The 23,073-nt window shown below is 41.5% G+C and overlaps 3 protein-coding genes across 6 annotated transcripts; 2 read left to right on the top strand and 1 right to left on the bottom strand.

The window, feature by feature from the left end:
- Positions 1 to 256: 256 nt before the first annotated feature.
- Positions 257 to 3,024, top strand: LOC115771931 (nucleolar protein 14 homolog). The gene is made up of 3 exons (XM_030717831.1): positions 257 to 814; positions 870 to 2,823; positions 2,885 to 3,024. The coding sequence occupies exons 1-3, from the start codon at positions 313 to 315 to the stop codon at positions 2,988 to 2,990; spliced, it is 2,562 nt and encodes an 853-aa protein (XP_030573691.1). The 5' UTR covers positions 257 to 312; the 3' UTR covers positions 2,991 to 3,024.
- On the bottom strand, positions 3,017 to 4,087 carry LOC115771932 (pyrroline-5-carboxylate reductase). The gene is made up of 3 exons (XM_030717832.1): positions 3,940 to 4,087; positions 3,215 to 3,880; positions 3,017 to 3,157 (listed from the first exon to the last, which is right to left on the bottom strand). Exons 1-3 carry the CDS (start codon positions 4,016 to 4,018, stop codon positions 3,081 to 3,083), a joined length of 822 nt encoding a protein of 273 aa, XP_030573692.1. The 5' UTR covers positions 4,019 to 4,087; the 3' UTR covers positions 3,017 to 3,080.
- A 495-nt stretch (positions 4,088 to 4,582) lies between these two features.
- On the top strand, positions 4,583 to 6,753 carry LOC115771992 (ubiquitin-conjugating enzyme E2 J2). Of its 4 annotated transcripts, none has more exons than XM_030717918.1 (5): positions 4,583 to 4,868; positions 5,242 to 5,576; positions 5,695 to 5,765; positions 5,832 to 6,338; positions 6,426 to 6,753. In XM_030717918.1, the coding sequence occupies exons 2-4, from the start codon at positions 5,270 to 5,272 to the stop codon at positions 6,327 to 6,329; spliced, it is 876 nt and encodes a 291-aa protein (XP_030573778.1). In that variant the 5' UTR covers positions 4,583 to 4,868; positions 5,242 to 5,269; the 3' UTR covers positions 6,330 to 6,338; positions 6,426 to 6,753. The 4 variants fall into 4 exon arrangements, with proteins under 4 accessions (XP_030573778.1, XP_030573777.1, XP_030573775.1 ...); XM_030717917.1 differs by having other exon boundaries at positions 5,236 to 5,576; XM_030717915.1 differs by having other exon boundaries at positions 5,224 to 5,576; positions 6,448 to 6,752.
- Positions 6,754 to 23,073: the final 16,320 nt, after the last annotated feature.

The raw sequence follows: 23,073 nt of genomic DNA, 5'->3' as shown, positions 1-23,073 counted from the left end.
GTTCCTTCCTGCCGCTCACCTTGCCTTTGTAGTTCTGCCCCCATGTAATTTTTCTCTTTTAATATTTGATTTAATAATATTAACCTTAAATGTGCCACACTCCAGCTTTAAGCAGAATTTCGCTTAATACTTGCTAGGCTAATTTGAAAAAAAAAAAACAGTCGAGAAGCTTACAAGCCGGATTAAAGTTGCTTATATTTACCTATCAACATTAATAATATATCGATTAAGCCTATCGATAGATCTAACGCACGTGTGCTGCATTTGTTTTCATTTTCCGCATGCACTCATTGTTTTAAGTAGATAAGTAGAATGGGTGCAAAGACCAAAAAGTCAAACGCCGATGCAGTGTATTCTAAGAAATCAGTTAAAAGCAGTAATCCCTTCGACACTGCAATAGCCCAAACTGCCAAGCGCTTGAACCCGTTTGACGTGCACGTGAACAAGGAAAAATTTAAGATCCTAGGTCGGATTTGCAAGCATGATCGAGGCTTGCCTGGTGTTTCCCGTGCTAAAGCCCTGCAGAAACGCTCTGAAACACTCGGCCGGCAATATGCGATTAAGCACAAAACCAACAAATTTGTGGACCATCGCATTGGTAAACATCTAAGCGGCGACCAGCTGACAGAGTCTGTGATGAATGCACGATTTCTGTCTGAGAAATTGGCTCAAGTGCGCGCCTCAAACAAGGCAGAAAAGTTTAACTTGAATGACGACGAGTTGCTCACACATAGAGGTCAAACGCTTGAGGAGATTGAGCAGTACAGAGACGAGCGTTCAGATGACGAGGATATCGACGATGAGGGTCTTAACGGTACGTATTTGCAGTATAATAGTCATAAAATGGGTTTTTTATTTTAGTTTTACAGCTGAGTTTACTTCCACCGCGCATTTTGGCGGTGACGGCGACACGCCGGAAGATCGTCAAACGGCCATAGAAGAAATGATAAGTGAACAAAAACGACGGAAAAATGAAATTGCGAAGGATAAGGATGAAGTCTATGATCTTACGGAAAAGTTAGATGCAAATTACAAGGAGCTGTTGCCGCTGGTAGCAAAGGCAACCAAAGATGAGCAGCACGAAAAGCCTCCTCCAGATGCATATGACAAGCTGCTAAAAGAGATGATTTTTGAACCGCGTGGCAGTGTCACAGACAAGCTCATAAACCCCGAAGAGCTGGCCAAACAGGAGGCTGCTCGTCTGGATAAACTGGAAAATGAACGGTTGCGGCGCATGAAAGCGGATGGTGAAGAGCAGGAAGCAAATGTACAGATCCCACATCGATCAGCTGACGATTTGGATGATGGCTACTTTGCGGCGGGCAACGAGGATGATGGCGACGATATTTTAGCCTACGATTTGGACGGCAACCTTGGCACGCATCTGAATAGCAAAAAGGAAGCGGGTGATGCAACCGGGCAGAGCGATGAAAAAGATGACGAGAGTGAAGAAGATGGTGAGAATGACGATGATGATGAAGAAGAAACTGATAGCGATTCTGATGTGGATAACTTAAGTGACCTGAAAGAGTCGGACAGCGAATCGGATCAAGATGAAGCACCACAACCCAAAAATAAAAGCAAACCCCAAAAGCAGAAAACTTCTGAAACGGTAGACACCAGCATACCCTACACTATTAAAATGGCTAAGACATATGAGGACTTCACCGAGCTTCTGGCCAAGTATACGCCTACGCAACAGGTCACCATTGTAGAGCGCATCATTAAGTGCAATCATCCCAAACTGGAGGGCGTTAATCGTGAGAATGTGGTTAAACTCTACGCGTTTCTGCTACAGTATATTAAGGACATGTTCGAGGATGCCAGCGAGCAGGACATTCGCTTACATTTCCAGCTGGTTGCGCAGCTTATGCCGCATCTGTATGACCTCACACATCTGAATCCGGACCGCATGTCTAATACATTGCTGGATGTGATTAGGGAAAAGTATGCTGAGTACCGGAAGAATCACAAAGTGTATCCTACGCTAGACACGCTTATCTACTTTAAGATTGTCTCGAATCTGTATTCCACTTCGGACTTTCGTCATCCATTGGCCACTCCCACGTACATTTTCATGCAGCATATACTGTCGAGAGCGCGCGTACGAACCCGCCAGGACATTGCCATGGGTCTGTTTATAATCACCATTGCCCTGGAGTTCGGGTCGCGTTCCAAGCGCCTGCTCCCGGCAGTTTTTAACTTTTTGCTGGGCATAGTGCACATGGCCATACCCAAGCCCCAGGTTGACCAGATAGAGATTGCGCCGCCATTTGAGCGCGATGGACCCTTTTGCAAATTGTTGGCAATACCAGCCACGAGCGAAAGTAAAACGCTTGAGTCACAGAAGCTGCAGGCTGCAGATCTGGTTACGCACACAATAACCTTGGACTTTAAGGTGCGAGCTCTGGACATAACGTTGCGTCTGGTTAAGCAAATCTTTGAGGAGCAGATAGGCGAGCACACGGGAGCCTGCTTTTTGGCCAGTCCTTTTTTGCCTCTAATGGAACTTCTGCCGTTTAAGCATTATCCCAAACATGTGCAGCAGCACTTTGCAGAAGCAAAGTCTACGCTGGAGTGTGTAGCGGCGAAGAAAATGAAGCCTCTGGCTCCACCCGACAAGAAGCCAAAGGCCTTGCGTCTGCTGGAGCCTCGCTTTGAGGTGGTCTATGACGATAAGCGACGACCCAAAATGTCCAAACAGAAGGAGGAGCGCGCTAAGCTGCTGCACAAAATCAAGCGTGAAAAGAAGGGCGCTATTCGCGAAATACGTAGAGACACAGCCTTTGTGCAAGATCTGAAGCTGAAACAGCAGTTACAAAGGTGAGTGTATGCGAATTTCAACATAAGACCTTTGCTAACATTTTAAAATTTTCCATTGCAGTGATAAGGAACGTCATGAAAAGGTCAAACGTATCTACCAGGAAGCCTCCGTACAGCAGGGCGAACTTAATGAACTGGCACGCGCCAAGAAGCGCAAAAAGTTCTAAGTCTCAGTTGTATAGTAAAAGTTTTATGACAAAATGTGTTGAGTACTTTAATTATTATGAAAACAAAAAAACAAAACCTATTTATTGCTTCTACGTCTGCTCGCCCGAGATCTGCCGGCAGCGCAGCGTTGCAGCCTCCACCGCCCCAGCGACTGCCGCACGAAAACCTGCAAAGTGCAGTGATAATCGCCTTCTCTTTATCAAGTGCGATGCTATGTACGTACCTGATCGCTCGAGATGCCTCAATGCTGCTGCCGTTGAGCCAGCCGGACTGGTTACGTTGTCTTTTAGCTGCCCGGGATGTGTGGCGCCTTCACGTACCATGTGGCCGGCACCCAGAACTGTCTGTGCTGCCAAGCGATAGGCCAGATCTCTGGGCATGCCCATATGCACAGCTCCATCGGCTAGCGCTTCGATCATTACGAACACATAGGCGGGCCCACTACCACTCAGGGCTGTGACTATGTCCAGCTGCGACTCATCACAGGCTTCGCACGTGCCAACAGCCTCAAGTAGGCGCTGGGTGACTTGTGCATCTGCATCGCTCGCCTGGCTGCCGCGTACGTAGACTGAACAGCCGGAGCAGACCAAAGCCGGGGTATTTGGCATGACGCGTATAACTCGCGATTGCGTTGACAAACTGGACTCGAGGCTCTTCAATGTGATGCCCATGGCTACAGAAAGGAAAAGCTTATTTGCGCTTAACGGCTTAATCTCTGCTAGCACCTTGGGCACCACCTGCGGCTTGACAGAGACAAAAACAATCTCAGATTTCTCCACGACGGGTGCGTTCTCGACTAGTGTTTCGATGCCCAGAGATTGAAAGGATTGCTGTGATACCTTGTCCGCCGGATGTACACTGGCTATGATGCCGCTGGGTTTGGTCAGACCTTGGTCAACAGTTTTCTGAGTTGAATAATGGTAATAAAAGTAATCGAAATGGGTTTACCTGCGGCTATAAAGCCTTTTGCCAAGGCTTTGGCCATGTTGCCACCGCCAAGAAACCCGATTTTTCCTATAGATCCCATTTAATAGCTAACGAAACGACCACCGACTGCACTTTTCGCTGTTCAAGCAGCAACTGTTTTTCATCTGGCCGTCGGCAAGCCCAGCGCTCTGATAAGCAATCTAGTCTTTGGAGCGTCGTAATAGCCCTCACCACACTCTTGCCGTTCAATGTTCCAACAACAAAGTCTACACTGCTTAATCGCAATAGCGGGTTATCATTTGTATGTTTGTATACGCACATGTACATATATATTGCAAAGCCTTTATCAATTGATCGACAACAATAATGTATTCTATTGTATATGATAGCCTAAGGTTTTTCGAGGTAATTTCAACATATGTAATATTTTATTCATTGACTAAAGTTTAAGATCTTGACTCACAATTAATGCTCACTTGTTTTGTAAGCAAAGGTACGTTATAAAAAATTTGCACACATATATTGGATATTTTCAAATTCATTGCCAGGTTGGCAGCACTCATAAAAAAATACCAAAAAATGAATACCGACAAAAGATTTATCGGAAAGCAACCGAGCAACGTTATTAAACACTATTTTCATTCGCTTTACAACTTTATTTACCTAGAACGACGTCAAGAGAAATTTTTTACAATACAAATTGCAGTTTTACGAACTTCAAATAAATTTACATTGAAATATTCCATAATTTAACAATAGGCTAAGCCAAAGCAAAGACCGCACATTGGAGAAACACAAATCATAGGCTTCGGACAACAAAGACAAAAGTCGAATGCAACTTGCATCAATCCGCTGTGTTTGTGTTGTTTTCACACATTTTCGCTGGGCAGCTGTGACCTAGCTGTAAATTGCAATTACGATAGCAACAACAAGGAAACACAATTCGATTGGTGAGCTAAGCAAACAACTAACAAAAGGCACGCCGCACATAAAGTAAACTTGACTAGCGGCAAACAAAACGAGCGCAAATCACGGCGAGCAGGAAATTAAACGGCTGCCAAGCTTAAGGAGTGCCCACCCCCAATGCAATAGGCCACGTGTAATTTTTGCACTTCCGTTCTTGGCAGTGGGTGTTTTACACAAACGCACACACACACACACCCACAATACACGAAAATACAATCTGACAATTATAGCCAACTAACATTATTGTTATCAGCACAATTATTTGATGTTATAAAGATATTAGTCAGTGTGCGTGTGTAATATATGCCAACATATTTTTTTTTATTTATGTTGCATCAGTTTCATTTCAAGGAACAGCAAACGGGTCAAAAATTATTTAACGAAAATGTCCTCGTCGACGGCGTCCGGGTCGGCCGCCCGCAAACAGCCCACGGCCGTGTCTCGCATGAAACAGGATTACATGCGCTTAAAGCGCGACCCGTTGCCGTACATCACCGCTGAGCCGCTGCCAAATAACATTCTGGAATGGCACTATTGTGTCAAAGGGCCCGAGGACTCACCATATTATGGCGGATACTATCACGGCACGCTGCTCTTTCCAAGAGAGTTTCCTTTTAAGCCACCATCAATTTATATGCTAACGCCGAATGGACGCTTCAAAACAAATACTAGACTGTGTTTAAGCATTTCAGGTAATTTTTAACTCCATTCCGGGCTATAGACAGATGCCTCAATCCTAGAGTTTTCAAAAGGATTTTGGCAACTTACCCGCTTTATAGCTGATAAAATAATAGCGTTTATATCTTGTAGACTTTCATCCTGACACATGGAATCCGACTTGGTGTGTGGGCACTATACTCACAGGTCTGCTGAGTTTTATGGTAAGATTTCTGCATATACATTCTACTCGTTCTATTTAGTTGACCTTTGTTTTCTTTACTTTGTAGCTAGAGAGTACACCCACACTGGGCTCCATAGAGTCGTCGAGCTATGACAAGCAAATGTTTGCCCAGAAATCGCTTGCATTTAACCTGCGCAATGCCAACTTCTGTGAGCTGTTTCCGGACATTGTCAACGAGATAAAGTTACGTTTACAGAGCACCCAGGCAGCAGCTACCGCTGGTAAGCCGGGCACCAGCTCTTCTTCGCGCGCGAATGGTTTGGCTAACGGCAGTGCCGTTGCCATTGATAAACGTAACAAAAATGCCAGTAGTGCCAATGGGCAACTGCCATTGCCAACGGATGGTAGCCCCAGTGACGGGCTGGCGGTAGGTACTGCTGCAAGTGCGGATGTCGGCAGTGGTGGTGCCGCTGCGCTCAAGAACAGCGCACGGAATTCCTATTTAAATTGGCAGTCGATCTATTCGAACCTGGTGATTATAATCTGTTTTGCAATATTTGCACTCATTGTTAATTACGTGATCAAGAACCTGAATCAGGAATAGACTTAAATTGTAAGCAATCAGTACTAAATAGCCTCTATATTTATATATGAATATGTATATGCGTACGTATATTTAATATAGTTTATTTTAAATTAGACACGTTTTGCTCTGCTCGCAGTTGTCGTGTTCCATACATTTAAACGATTGAATCCAACTTACCCTCCCCCTTCTGCCCCGCCCACGAAGAGCTCAAAAGAAAATTGTGCACAGCTTGAAAAGTATTTGCCGACACTGCTTACCCAGAACGCCGTTCCCGACCTCCATCGAAGTTAGTCTGAAAACATTGGCAATAACGCATAAAATTTTTAAATTTCAACTTATTTGATAAATTGTTTTGTTATGTATTCATTAATAATAAACTAGCCTATAGTTGATAAATGAAATGATAAAAACATTCAATCGGAATATGTAAATTAATAAAAAGAGCAACACATTACACATATATACATATATATTTATGTATGCATCTATTGAGAATTGATACATTTAGCTGAAACTTGTGGCTGTTCGCGTACTCTGGTGCATATTTTATTGTAAACGTTTCCTGTAACACACATTTAACCCGCTTAAATCGCCCACATATCAACTGGCTAACAAGTTTTTGTAACCTGGGACAACTTTGTTGGTTAACTTAAGCCAAATTACACACACATAGGTTATTCCAACGTATTGAAGCAGCTGTCTGTGAGTGTGTGTGTGTAGGTGGCAATGTGCCTCAGTGAATTATAGTATACTTTGCGGCGTTTATGCCAGACGCCATCACACACACACACACACACACACATACAGCAGCAGCTAATAGCAAATTATGTCATGTGGCAGCACACATAAAAACCACTTTGAGCAGATTTCTTAAAACCACACATTGCAGCACGTTTTGGCCTTGGTTGAAGGAGTCCAGTAGGACGCATTCGAAGCTCGGTCAAAATCATAATCAAAAAATGCATTTCTCTTGAAAACTTTTGGGGCAAGTCATCGCCCCGCCAAACTTGATAATTTAACTAACGTAAATTTCAAGTTCAGGCAACGTCATTGCAGACAATGGCAAAGTTATTGGTGGTGCTGCTGCTGCTGCCACTTGCAACTTTTCATATTTTGTTGTTTGTTTTATGAACTTGCAAGAGTTTAAGCCAATTTTGTCGGGAAATAAGAACTAAAGGAAAAACGAATTACATGGCTAACATTAACGCCACGAAGTGCATATACTCTATTAGCTGTATCATAAAATTAATAAAAATATCAAATTAAAGAACATTCTCCCTGTTAAGCATTATGATTAATAATATAGTTCATATTATCTTAAAGTAAGCTGGAGGCTCGAGGCTTAAGTGTAGAATGGTTAATAACAATACTTATACCTACAAACGATGAAGCGTTGGGTGACACGAACCACAACAGGAGGGGCTTTATTAAAAGTGTGTGTGTGTGTGTGTGTGTGTGTGTGTGTGTATCTATGTGTGAGAGATAGATGGAGCAAGTTGGAAGGAGTCAGCAATGTCAGTGTACATGTTTTTTGCTTGGCATTTATTTTGAGTGCCACCAAGCTGGCGACATGTTTGGACAGACCCAGTTTCCAGTGCTTGCTGTTTCCGGCACTGTCTTTGATGTTCAAGCGGAAGTTTTGCCATTTATGTGCAGTTTTTGCTCATTTGCTGATGCTGGCGACATGCACTTCAAGCTGCCAAGCTTTGACTATGTACAGTTGGGTCAAGCAGCTTATATCCTCGAAGTTCATCGTGCCATAAAACTGGAGCCCAGCTGATGAGCCCATCAATTCCAGAGCCGGCCAACATATGAAAGCGTATGTTGGCTTAAGTGCACAACAAATGGCAACAAGACATTAGACAGCCATAAATACAGATACTGCTTAGGACAGTATGTAACTCCCGCGATACGAGCTAAGCCGCTTAGTAGCGAAAATATGCCCATTGTCTTCTAAATGCCAAAAGAACAAATGGACCTTGCGTCCAACAACAACAGCTACAGGCCCAAAAAAAACCTGCTCCTGGGCTCCGCCACGTTCATGGCCATAAAAACAGTAGCCAAAACAAAAAAAAAAAACAAGTAAACAATGCTCTAGTTGGGAGTAGACGAATAGAAAGTACGCTAAGCCTCGTGCCAAGCCACCTTTCATAAATTCTAGCTTCCTTCTATACCCATTTGCTGAATAATGTACGCTCGCACGCCATTTACGCTGCGGTTTCACTGTGATCATTGATTAGCATCGGTATTTATAGTCCGATCTCTACAAAGCTTTTTGGCCATAAATATAGCACCCAAGTGTATAAAAATTCCATAGCCATGGGCTATATTTTTAATCTCTTCTATGTCATACAAACTACACACCAATTTGTATGTAAATAGCTCTAATAATTTTTGAGTCATGCTTTAAACTCCGATGGCAACTCATTAGACTAAGGTAGGATATGTTTACTTCTGCGTGTTACATAAATTTGCACAAGCACATTATACCCTTTTTACCCATTTTCAACTAATTCAGGGTATAAAAAAAAAAGAGAAGAAAAGCCGCCAGCGGCGGTTAGCGAAATTTTTATGCCAACTCCAAGATAAATAAATATAAATAAAAATAAGAAATGCAATAATCATTAAACATGCCTCATTGGTGGAGCATGTGTGTAGCCATGTGTACATATATCCATGGCCCGTCGACTTGACCAGGCCAGGCCGGGCAAGTAAATGCTCGCAAGACACACAAGCCCGCCAAATGAAAATGTTTGTTAAATTATGTAAGCAATATACGTTTATGCCTGTCTGTGTGCGCAATAAACGATAAAACATCTACTTAATATGCAAAGGCCTTGCAAAAACAGCAATAGCACGAATGTATGTGTGTATATGTATATAGGTATATGGATATGTATATGTATATGTATATGTATATGTATATGTGTAGGTGAATTTGTGTTTTGATCAATGCATAATCAAATTAGCATCAGCTGCATGCATATCTGTAAATGTAAAGCTTTATTACCTAGTAAATGGGACATTTTGATATAAATAAAGTGATAAAAAAAGAAGTTGAGAAGCGTGTAAAAAAAACGGGATAAATCTGGTTTTCACAAATCTAATAATAGGTAGTGATAAATAGTTGGCTATTAATGCTATGTTAACTGTATTAAGGCATATTTTTTAATCTTTAAGAATAAGACTATTTGTTTAGATATAATTAAGAAAAACCAAATTACCAACTTTTCTCTAATAATACAGAAAATACTGTTGTGGTCAATCCATCATCTATTACAGTCGGCTTCTTTATAAATTAGTTATTCATGTCAGCACATATGTACTGTATCGATATAGTCGTAATAAAAATTAACTCTCATGATAGTCTTAAATAAGTATTTTAATATTTCATTTTGAAGGCAAGTCATTTGCTTAATAATTTGAACTTAAGTGTATGCTTAATAAATTGGATCAAGTTTGGCATTGCCTGTGGGCTATTAAGAAATTTGACAAATATTTGAGTCTGAGCTATGCCTGTATGTCTGACTGGTAGACTTTTAAGAATTGTGCAACATTTTCATGGCTCGCTTTGTGGCACATAATTAGAAAAGCCGTTGGCCCGAGCTACAGCTACAGTTACTCATTCGCCCCATTGCCTCTGTGCGGAGAGTTGTTAGGGCACTGTCACAAGGCCACGCCCACCGTACTGCAATGCTCGTTTGGTGACGGAAAGTGTGCACTTGGACTCTAATATATTGCCTCATGATGTGCTTTATGTGCTGAATTGTCGCTCTAGTCGTTGCTGACGTTGTAAATTGTGCAATTTTCAATGGTAACGAACTTCACGCTGCAAACAGTCCTCGTCGTCAGCCTTTCAGCTAGTCCTACCACTCAACTACTGAACCATTGAACCACTGAACCATAACGCTATAAATTTGCATTAGGCCGGTCTGAATGTGCGTTCGTTTGCCAAATTTGAATTATGAAGTTGAGTTTTGTGTTTGCGCGACTAATTACCAACAGAGTTGGCAGCAACAACTCATCAATGACCATTTGATGAACAAGTTTTGATCCGTTCCGAAATTCAGGCCAATATATTTGCTTGTACATTTATGGTTTTATTCACATAACCAAATAATGGCAATAAAAAGGGCTCATAACGAACAGCGGCAATGAACTCGGTCGGGCAGCTGTCACAAACTAGCTTCAACTAACTATGAGCTAAATAAAAAATGACAAGAGCAACAAGAAAATCATCAACAACAACAGCAATGCGCGACATATAGCACACAAGTGCCAGGCCCTGTCGGGCAGCTGCTGCTGCTGTTGTTGCCTGTTCTGCCCCTGCTCCAGTTGCAGCTCGACCGTGTGAGTTTTTCAAGTGCCGTGTCTGTTGCCACTTTTATGAGGCTGCCACACTATACCACACCATAGTGTGTAGGTGTTTGTAAGTAGGTATGTATGCTTGAGAGACCTCGCATTGAATTAACTTGAGTGGCTGCCGAGGCCAGGGATGTGGCCAACTAGAGGGCGTTGTTGTGGTCAGCTCCTGGCATTTATGGATCAGCCTGTCAGCTTGAGTATTTGTCAAGCATTTTCATTAACTCCAATTTGACAAGACCCGCTTACTACTTAGTACACAACTTATGGAAACAACTTTGCGTGGATTTTTATAATCTAACTACAATAGTATATTTTAGTTTTCTGGGTTCCCACACAGTTTATTAAGTAAATAATTGTGAGTACGCTTAAGCACAAAGTTCAAGCACAAGGAATTATGTTCATGAGTTGCTGCTATAGAATTTGAAAGCTGCATAAGTGATTATTTAAAAGTTGCTCCACAGCGCTCTCTTTTTCTCTTTTAAAGTATGCAATGGCCAATGCTATGCAAAATAGAAACAGTGAAATAGGGAAAATATGATAGAGGGAAATCCTATCCACAGACGCACTATGCACACTTGTTGCATGCCTGCTTGCCAGGCACTGTTGCTCCGCGCCTGTTGAAAAGTAAAATTATTAAAACTTTTTGAATTAACAAAGCGTCGACAAGGCGCTAAATGACGTCGACGATGCGCCAACAACCAACAACCCAGACAACGTCGACTATGTTGCCCGGCCAGCAACAGCATAAAAAGTGAATTAAATGCGAATAAAAAGACACAAAGTTAATTTATGCAGCACAGCACCAACAACTGCTGCTGCAACTATAATTGTATACAGTTGCAGTCGCAGTTTTAGTCGCAGTCGCAGTCACAGTTGTATCCTAGTTACGCGAGCAGCTGCGTTGGGGCCAATGGTTGAGAATGTCAGCGGGCGTGCCTCGAACACGAACTTTGTCCAGGGCCGAGCTGAAAACGGAACAGTGAACGCCATATTAGATTCAAATGCATTTCCCTGCCGGTCGACACCTCCCACTTCCGGTTGCAGTCCGCCCAGTGAACGGAAATGAACAACAAACTTTCCAATTGAGTTTTCCGCTGCCATCTCTGCGTGTTGAGGGCGGAGTCGGCAAAGTTTTAACATAATTTTTGTTTATTTTGTTGCTTATCCATAAAATACAGTCGAGCAGTTCAGACCGTTGTCGCAGCTACCATTGAGGCGGTCCTTTGCTAATTAAGTCTTGTGTTGGGTATTGCAGTTAACATAAATTTGACAAAACAAACTCAATTAATTTGCCAAATCTTTTGTAACAAAGCCGAAACTACAACAGCAACAACAACAAAAACAATCAAAGCTCATAAATATCAAACAAATTAAGCAGTCAAATAGTAGGTCGTATGTAAGTAATTCTGAATACCGAACGGAACGTAGTTCAATCCTCCCAGCGGGTGAGCTGATGGCTTAGCCCTTGTCCGGCAGCTGTCGAGATGATAATGATGCCATTTACTGGCCAGACGGAAACTGAGTAACAACAACGGCAACGAGAGGCCATGGCAATAATGAAAATTGGGCAGCGGTTTAGGCCAAAACGGAAGCCAAAGCAGGACAAAAATATATGTATGCTTTCTTTTTTTTGTTCTGTAAGAAAATGCCGACAAAGCAAACAGACAATCAGCACAAAGAAGCAAGCAATAAACTGTGATACCAAGAAAAAAATACAAAAAGCTGCTGAAAATGAGCTAGAGAGATTCTGGCTAAATGAAACGAAGCGCCAGCAAAATTGTTGCTTTTCCGCTGGGCCCAGTGTATGCTGGGGGCACTCGCTGCTGGCCATTTCAATCAATTTACTGACACACACAAACACATACTCACAACCAGAAAAGCACACTCACACACATTCAGATAGTTATACATTCATAGCGGTATTTGCTGGATTTTCCTTTTATACCCTACACCCATTAAATTGTTTACACGAAAGGGTATCACATAGATGCGCTACTGTAACAAGCAGAGACGGACATTAGTGAAATTAAAAAGGGATATAGTATCTATTCTTCATTAGGGTCAACGGTCAAAGAGAGTTTCCTTAATAGGCAATCTAATATGTCTCGTTTATCTAACTCTCAAATACAAAAATGATAGCTACTTATAACAAATAATATCTTAATATTAGATAATAATAGCTGCAGGGCATCTTCTAGTCATCCCTCCATGCTAAGGGACACTCGCTTGTTTCTTTTTACAAATGGACACGTGAGCAGCTCCCCAGAATTCGTTAGCCGGAAATGGCAGCCATGACGGAAACGAAGACACATTGTTGCCCTGTTAGGACCCTGCGCGGCAATCGTGTGTGTGCGTGTGTGTGTGTGTGCTTTTGTGTCTGTGTATAAAACTGTGCAGTGCACTGAAGCAACCTAAACAGTTATTTGTCATCTAGCAAACGTTGAAAATGCCTCTTGCCCACACAGATGAATGCTTGTATCTGTGTGTGGTTGTACCACAACAATACTCCGGAAGTCGAAAAAAAGTATTCAATTTCGTATGAGATGTCATCTAGCTAGGACTATAGTCCTCTATTCGCCCAAATGCTGAGCCGGAAACGGAATCGCTCATCATGTTATCGATAACAGGCCATCGATCAATTAACTTTCCCCATCATGATGAAAGACTATTATTGTCATCATGATCTGTGTTAACATTCATAATTGATATGAATGAATTTCAAAAGAAGTAAAAAATCACCTGGTAGTTATTTTTCATTGTTTAAATCCAAAAATACCGTTCTCCAACTAATCACTAAGACTCATCACAACGTTTCTTCGAGAATTATTGTTTGTTTAAACCCAGCTTCTCTTCTTAGCTTCTCATAGCTAATAACATATAAGCGACAATGAATTATTGCGGAAAAAAAGTGAAATAATTTGTTGCTCTATATAGGCGAATATTTATTTGTGTTTGTGAGCAAAAACATTTATTATTATTATTTATTGTTATCATTACCAAGAATATTATTTCTCTTATTCAATCGATGATGCCAGATAATTTCACATAGAAGGCACATGAGACAGACTCCAACACACAGTACGTAAATCTTTAGAAGCATTTCAATACTTTTCAGATTTAAGCTTGCATATGACAGCTCCACATCTTGATAGATCTTAAGTAAACCCAATTTCACTGCCTCCATAATACTCAATTGCTCCCATTTCCTGTAGAAGCCAGTGTAAAGGGATGCAATATAAAACTGCTCCAAATTTTCCCTAAATGGCGAGTTCCGTTGCAGGGGAATCTTTCTAAAATAAGTCGATGTGCAGAGATTTGCATCGAGGCGGCGAAATAGCGGATGACGCAGTCGGGCCTGCTGAAACCGAACAAGCTCCCAACGTCTAGAAGAGATGCAGTAGGCGTAGCTGGTATTAAGGTTACCCCGGTGCTCCAACAAAGTGGACGCATTGACCACGAGCAGACGCGGCTTCAAAGCTGCCGGCAGTAATTCGCGTGTGAAGTACATTGCGACTTCACTTTCAGTGACCATAATGCGCAATGGTGATCGCAAGAAATCTTCAAGATTATTTATCTGAGGCGGTATGAGCTTGACGCTTAGTGCCGCCGATAGATATCCCGTCCTCACATTCCATAGTATGAAAGCACTGAATAGAAAAGCCACATGCATGATTTTGTACGCATTAGTAAAACGCCTGAAGAGACATTCGTTCACCGGCTGCAAGTGGAAAATGACCAATGCTAAATAAAAGCCCTTACTGGCAACGCGAGCGTACAGTTGCCAGCCAAGCGTCAATGACACAACCAGCGTCAGAAATAGCATTCCATTGTAACGGAAAGTGAAGCGTATGAGTCTGTTAAGAGGCTGCTCATTCTGCTAGGGCACCATGAGGCAGGTTTTCGTGTTTGAAGTTGGTAAGCCGCCCTCTGCCTGCTCTGATCTGAGTGTCATCTGCGAATATCCATGCACGCCAATATCGATAACGCCACGTGATGCCAACATCAGCGTGTGAGAGTGGTAGTTACCCTCGTTAACATGAGGTGTTTCCTCCACGCGCAATCGCCCATTGATATGTATTATGTAGTTGCTAAGCATCAAACCGATAGCTCCGTATAGTTGTCCATTGGGTAGCTGAGGGGTAACCATATAAAATTAAGAACGTAAACCGTGCCAGACTGTTTAAATATATTTATCTTGGCTCACTCACCACAAAAGCTTGAGCCACATCCTGAAAGACGGGCACCCGAAACTCATAGCCTTGTACATTGCTGACATCAAGGGCTTCCCAGTTAAAGGTAACGCCAAGGCCAGTCACATTAAGTAGCCTCAGTTTGGGGAAGGGCGTATAGCTGAAGAGCTCATCATGCACATGATAGCTTCCATTGATAAATGTGATCCGCTGATAGGTCAAGGCAACATTGATAAAGTTCCGCTGCCAGCACCAAACAAATAATGCATATATCTGCTCTATTAAAGGTGCCGACATTTCCCGTGTTTTGAGGATGAAGAGAACGCGTAGTTCGTGACGACCATCTAACGTTCTGTCGACCACTTCCAGCATGGGCTCTTCCTCTGGCGGTAAGTTGTAGATGGTAGCAAAGACCAGACTCTGGGCAGTTAATATGCCGCTCAGAGTAACGTTGCTTTGCAGACCCCAGGTGACATGCGGCATGTTCAGATCCTCTACCAGTATTCGGTCCAGTGAGCGGGCAAAAAACTGACCTGGTAAGGGGTTCATCGGCTTGCGATTTGCGGCAAAAGTGATAAAGCACTCAAGCTTGTGGCGCAAATGCAAATGTTTCGTTAGATTGTAAACAAACCCAAAATTGTAATATTCCTGATTTCTGGCTAACACAAATGTAGGCAAGAATACTCCATTCAACAGGCATATTGCCAGCAAACCGGGCCAGCCAGAACAACGTCCTTGGCCTAGCATTGCACTTATATGACTGAATTTCCAACTTGGTTAAGAAACAAACAATTTGGTTGATTTCTGTGTTCCTGAGACCATTTATGAAAGTCACGACCTTTAATGCGGTTACCTATTACAATTGAAAATACTCGTGAAATTTTCCTTTTATTTCGAGTTAATTGCCTTGTTACCATAATTAATAAGAAGTTAGAACTCATATTCAAATTCGAAACGTTGCTTAGCATGACTTTTATTTAACTAAGCTAATTGGGAAATGTTTTTATATGATTAATTTTTAGTTTAAGCTTCTAACTTCCAACTACAAATATAATTAAAATAATTCAAAATAAGTAGAATATACGAAAATTAAAGGAGATAAAACAATAAAAATGTCTTTTCCTTTTTTTTCTAGATATAATTCTCGAAAAAACATCGTGTAGATGATAAAATTATAATTCGAACTCTAAAGTTTTCTCATGCCGAAAATGAGTACTAAATACTTTCCGTTGAATCAATTCTCAGTGAAAAAACGCACTTCAAATAAAAATACCGAAGCATAGGAGGCCTGATAGAAATACAGCAAAAACCATTTGCCATGCGGAACACATATATGGATACATGCGATGGTTTTCGGCATAAGGGAAATAAAGAAATTTACTAAGAGCAGAGTTATTTATATTTATTAATACAATTTTAATAGTAGCTAACTAGCCTATTTTCTATGCTGTTGGCTTTTTAATACATATATCCTTCATACCCTTCATGACGATTGCATGCACACTTATCATTGATTTCGCAAGGCTGGCAAGAGTTTTTGGGTTGAAGGAATTAACAGTATGAAAGATGTTTACATTTACTAGCTGCAATCTATTATACAATATTTGTGCATAAATTCCAAGTTACATGTTGAAGATGTAGATGGACAGTCAGGACGAAGCAGCAACAATGTCCATGAAAACAAATGAAAACAGAGGTAGAAAGGCAAACATGCTGCAATATTTACCTTATAATAAGGATGCCCAACTATGCATATGCTGGGATTTGAATTTATATATGTATAAGTATATATAACGAATACATATATGTACATATATATTTATATGTGGATTTGTGCCTCTGTTCATGCGTGCGAAATAATATTCTGGACTGTTGCAAACAAGACAAAACAAATCGAGATGCTGTCAAACAAGCCCAATACATATAGGTGCATAGTATAAACATACTGTCAATCTGTAATAAATGTAAGACAATTCCAACATCTTGAGTCATATTATAATATTCATCATGATTTATTTGTACTGTTCTGTTTATGGCCTGATTAATTCTTAGCTGCTTACATGTGAGCGAGTTCAGTTTCATGAAATTCAAAGCTGGTTGACGAAATGAATGTATTGTTATTAAGCTGAGGGGGAAAAGTTCCTACATCGAGCTACTGTTGTGCTATAAATAACGCCACGATAAATGTCCGACTGTTTTAGGGGCCACCGCTGCGTATGTGTGATCTGTGTGTGTCAGTGGCTTTGTCGCGTACAATGAGAGAAACGTGCGGCTCGTTTGTCACGTGCCGAGTCAGTAAATTGCAATAAACTCAACCAACATGCGTTCTGTCGACATTTAATAGAAATAAGTGCGAAAAGAAAGAGCGCATCGCAGCATCAAATATATTTTATACACTTGAAATTGTATCCTTTGTTTTAGTGTTTCTTCCTTTTTGATTAAAGGACGAAGACTTTTAAATAAACTTGAATATCTTGTTGCAGATTATATGTTCTATATATATTCCATTTATTTTTGTCTATGACACAAGTAAACGAATGTAAGTAAAGGACGCTTTTAGTTTCAGCTTTTTGGGGCTCTCTCTTTCTCTGTCTATTTTTTGTTTAATAAAATCGTTGGTATTTATTTAGTAATTAAATAAACTAACGCTAATAGTTTTAACTGAAAAACCCCATTTTATTATCAGAAAAGTTTTGCTTTATTATTTTATCTATCCAGGTGACTTTTTGGTAACTGACATTGAAAGCAATTTGTGGAGCCATTGGAAAACATTTTACATCATCCATTGCCACTCCGTCGATTTTACTTGCCACAATGCGAGCGAAATCAAAAAATCCAATTATGTAGAAGCACGTATTTTCCATTAAGCAAACAGCAGTTAACCGAGAACCATCAGGAAGAGCGACGAGTAGGCTGGATCATTGCCTGTTGGCACTACGGGCACATTATGGGCATAAGGTGAATCGGTTAAAGGTTTTTTCTCGCGAATAATTGTTGGTTTTATTATTTTTTTTGACAATTAAGCGCGTTAAAAGCGGCGTCAGTTCGGCCTGAATATTGACCCATACCTTGCTCCGTTTGCTCACACATGGCAGCACACTTGACATTTCAATTTCCGTGTGGAGCAACTACTTGCACAAAAGACAATGGTAACAACAACAGCAGCAGAAGCAGCAACAAGAACAAAAGTAACAAATAAGAAAAAAAAAGAAGAATGATGCCAATTTCATGCGGGCAAAGTCGCAAAGTTGCTTTCAATTATCCAGTCAGGACACGCTTGGTGCTTTTGTTTTTGGTTTTTTTGCTTTTTGCATGCCCGACACGCCCCCGACTTGAACTTTTTCATAGTCCAGCTACAGTCATGGAGTCTATTCACATTTTACGCTTTGTTGCTGGCCCGAAACCCTCGACGAGAGCTGCTTGTCTGCCAGCCTGGTTGACTGCTGCACTTTATTATGCTCACAAAAATGTAAGACGCACTGCAGCGACAAGTAGCGCATGATATCAGGCAAGGGTAGCAGGCCATTGGACGGGGGGATCTGCAGTAGCTCGGTGCAGGTGCAGCAACCACTTGAGCTGAAGTGGACGAGCAAAGCTGCCAAGTGGCATTAATAACAAAAGACAGTTGAGCTGGCTATAAGGATAACCCGGCAGGTAAGAGTGGATTAAAGATGGAATATACAGCTGTATATATTATATATACATATACATTTACGACAATTGGATTGCCAAGTCTTTAAGTTATGCTAATTTACTTTTATCGCATCGTCGGTAAAGTCAATTTAATTGTAATTTTCCACGCGCAGCGCATTTTAGTTTTATTTCCGTCAACGCTTTTCAATTTGGCCAACGTCGTTGCTTGTCGCCGCCGTTGCCGCATTTCCATGAGAAATAATTTAATTTGCCTTTTCCACTTCGACGTCCACTTTCCAAACTTTGCTTTGCCTTATTTCCTTTGCGACTGTAGTTGTCTGCCGACTCGCCTAAGCATCCCCGCGCTGTCGCACGTCACCCACGTCTGTATCATTTGAAAATTCAAAGCTCGTACTTTTTTTCATTATTGAAAAGGCGCGCAAAGAACATTCGAGTTGGACGCATAAAACTGCCATAGAAAGTAGCTGCTGCCCAGGCGCTTGGAAATAATGCGGCTTGGGTGCGAACTGCTACGTCCTTCCGCCAGCTCCACTTTCAGCGTCTCTCGGCGGTTCAAGCCGAGTGGCCTTTAAGTGCAAAAAAGGTTTTGTCATGGCTAAGCACTTTTCAAATTCACAAGGGTCGCCGGCCGAGCCGCCAGCAGATGTTTTCCACTGGCCACAAGCCGCATAACGTCTACGACAATGGGAATAACAATAATTCTTAGCCTTAAATTAAAAAACCAGCTCTTCTTGGCCCAATTATGGGTACAGAAACACACGCCACATTTATGCCAATAAATTAGAATATGCAGCATTTGGATTACTTTAATTATATAATGAACTGTTGTTTAATTTTCTTCTTAACGGGGTATTTCAAGGTGGTATACATTTTCACTACTTGAGTTATGATTATGCATGGAAAGTTTTAACACGATAATTTACTGAAACTTTCAGATTGTGGCCGCTGAAATACGTAAAGTTTAAGGCAAACAGCAGGGCTAAAATGTTGTGATTGGATAATGTATTGTCTTAGCCATGGGGGAATATGCTTAAAACGGAATATGATTCAATGCGGCTTTGGTCTGCACCAACAAACTTTCACTCTTGACTTGAATTAACCATAATTTTGCTACCCCAACTTATATCACAGGCACTTGATCAACCGTAAGTGCTACTTGAACCTATTTAGATGAATATTATGATGCTAGGCTGCCTACATGTATTTCAATCCTTTGGTCTCGTCAACTCCTACGGGCTTTTTATCTGTTTATGAAGACTGGAAATGAAAGTACCCGAATGACAGTTGTATGGAAAAGTTTCACATGCAAACTAAGCAGACTGAGAAAGAGACAGATAGAAAGAGAGAGAGAAAGAGAGCAGGAGGGAGAGTAGCTAACTGTAATAGCAATGAAAGCAACGCATGAAGTTTGATATCATTAAAGGCCACTTATGTGTCAACTGCAACAACCGCAGACGACACACGACAGACGAAGCCGACAGACGACGACGACACACTTAAACGCCATTGAAATTGAAGCTCTCTTGACAAGTAATGCTGGCGCAACACACTTCGACATACACACACACACACATAGCTCCCTCTCTCTCTCTCCCTCGACTTGCAGGCTCAAGTCAACTACAACTTGACGCACAAAAGCCACATCATCCGCCGTTGACATCTGAAGACTGGCATGGTTTTCTCCATTATCAAGCTATGCATTTTTTTTTTGTGTGTGCTAAGCCCCTACGTCTGACATTATCTGTGCGCCTGACTGATTTGCACAGGCAAAAGAGGACGGGCAGGTCGTGGCTGAACGTCACACAGGATACAGGCGCATAATTTTCATAATTGCATTGCCACGCATCAACGGAAATTGCGTGGCGCCAACAAGTCGTTGTCAATAATTGCCACACCATGACAGACAGCGCCTGCCTCCCAGTGCCTACAGCACCATCATCTCGTCTCTTCTCGGTAGCCATGTGTGTAATGAAAAGTGGGCTTGCAAAATGTTAAAGCCACAGCAATGAATTAAAATCAGCGTCTGCATAAATTATGGCACTTTCATTAACAAACAATTGCCGCTGCCCCAAAACCCTAAAGCCGACTTAATGCAATTTAATTAAGCTCCGCGTTGTGGCTGCTGTTGTTGTTGTTGCTTTAAGACATCGCATGAATGATTTATGAGCACCATGTGCTGGCCAGGTAAATGTGCTGCCCAGCCACAATAATTAAAGTGCTCTCGCAATAAAAGCTAATGAAGCGTGTGCCAAGCATGCGGCCAAAATGCCGGTGCCTCGCTTAGCACCCCACGAGAATCATAGAACCACTTGAACTAGTGCCCGTCCGCCAAATGTGTCAAATGCTATGCTCGGCAAAATAATGTTGGCTAAATTGAAATCGAATCGGGGATACTCTGTGCAAAGCGCCAAGCTGCTACAATCATTATATGGTGAAAAATATTTTGTGAGGACATCGATCTTTGGGCAATTTTTGTGCGCTCAAAAGAAGTGTCCGCCTATTAGATATGGCCTGATTTTGAACTTTTGTATATGTAAAATATGCTTTAAGATAAAATGTCCGCCACAAACTAGTTTTCTTATGCTGTTTTGCACACTTTATGGGAAATGCGTTCTTGAATAACTATGATGCTTATTGTCTAATTATTATAAAATACTTAGGGCAACAACATGGCATCCGTATTATCCGTTAATGCCAAAGCCCGAGTCTATGTAACATTCGATCTAAGACCTACGTTCACTATTTTAATATCTAGTTCTTAAAGCCTCTGAGATCAACGAGATCGTACATACGGTCGGACGGACAGGTAGACAGATAGACAGACAGACATTCAGACAAACAGATACCATGCAGACATACTCGGTTAATGATGATGATCACGAATGCATAGAGTTTATGTAAGTCTATTTCAGCCGTTACATAAATATTTACAAAACCGTTATACCCTTTCAACCGATTTCATTAAATTCAGAGTATAATAAAAAAAAGGTGCATGCTTTCGCTTGAATTTGCCAGTTTTGCTGATGCGGCACACAATTTGCCAGCTCAACGCGCCAAAAATCTGCCAAAAATCTAATAGTATAATTATAACGAGCGGGCTGCGGCTGTGGGGGTGACGGCTTTTCGAGCTGAAAACTTTTCGCACCGACAAGCAAAAGTTGAAAGTGCACGCCCAAAAATTACACTACACAAATTTTACCTTAAACAATTAACACTTTTGCTGGCTAACGGGGAGACGGCTCAAGTGTGAGAGCGCGAACAGGAGCGACGGCAGGATCAACAAGTGTCCGGTTCGGCTTGCCAGCGAACTTCGCCGTATGATTCACAGGCTGTGTGGTTATTGTCCTTGTTCTTATTGTTGTTGTTATAATACAATAAAGCGCTTATTAAAATTTGTGCCAGCATTGATATAACCAGCGGTGCGGGCAGGCCACAAAATTGCTGTCCTGGGTTGGCCACAGCCAAACACTTCCTGTTCCGTGCCGTTTCCATCCTCTGTTTCTTCTTCTTCTTCTTCTTAACCGCTGCTTTATTTCTTGCGTTTATGATAATGATGCGGTTTTGCAAGAGCATTTTGTTGGCCACCCGTTTGGGCCAGGCCCTGCGCCGCCTGCTGCTGTGGTTGCAGCGCTCAACTTCGCATGCCAGACACCCAAAAGCACCACTGCCGCATCCCTCCTCTTGCCAACCAATTTAACCAGGCAAAAGTTTTCGTGTACAGGCAACACTTTCTCCCATGTTGTTATCACTCGAGCTGGCCTTGTTTTTGTAGTTCCCAGCAGTAAGGCAGTTCGTTGGTTGAAAGTTGTGCGAGACCGAAGGGGCAAGGCCAAATTTAATAATATGTCAATTGCGACTCTTGAGTGGCATATTTAAATTATTAAAGCATTTTTGGCTTAATCTGCAATGGCATATGATAAACTTTATAATGATAATGAGCTTGAAGCTATAATAAATGCTATTTTAACAACTTATAGATTATAGTATTTAACTTTATATCTAACTTTTTAATATCTTTGGCTGTTTAAATTGTTTGATAGGCCAGAACACAAGTTGGGGCTATAATTTACTGTCAAGCAAATATATTTCAATAAATATAATATTTTTATTAACTCTATTATTTCACTTTTTAACTATTAAAACTATCCGCATTCTTAAATACAATTTACTCAATATTTTGCGGATTTCACTTAACTACTTAGAATTGGGATTAGATTTGAGAGTACCACACTGCTTCTTGCTCACTTCCTTGAGTCCTGCAAATAAAATACCATAACATTTAAGGCTTGAGTGTTAAAATAGATGCTTACTTGGCAGTCGATTATTGTGGCGTTTGCAGCTGGCGACGGCCAGGAAGCACGGATTGACGAACTCGTAGCACCTGTCTCCATCGCTGCCATATGTTGTATGGGAAAACTTGGGGCATTTGATAATGTGACAATTGCGTTTGGCTGTATGTAAGGCGGGGAGGCGTTGAATTGGTGCAGTCGGTGTGGTAACTGGATATACTGTAAGTAGTTCCGAATCAGCTGAGGGGTTTTGAGCTCCGTAGT

This window comes from Drosophila novamexicana, unplaced genomic scaffold (assembly GCF_003285875.2).
Source record: "Drosophila novamexicana strain 15010-1031.04,08,12 unplaced genomic scaffold, DnovRS2.1 tig00000108-arrow-pilon, whole genome shotgun sequence".
NCBI classification, from domain to species: Eukaryota; Metazoa; Arthropoda; class Insecta; order Diptera; family Drosophilidae; genus Drosophila; species Drosophila novamexicana.
This window is presented reverse-complemented; position numbering and strand designations above follow the sequence as displayed.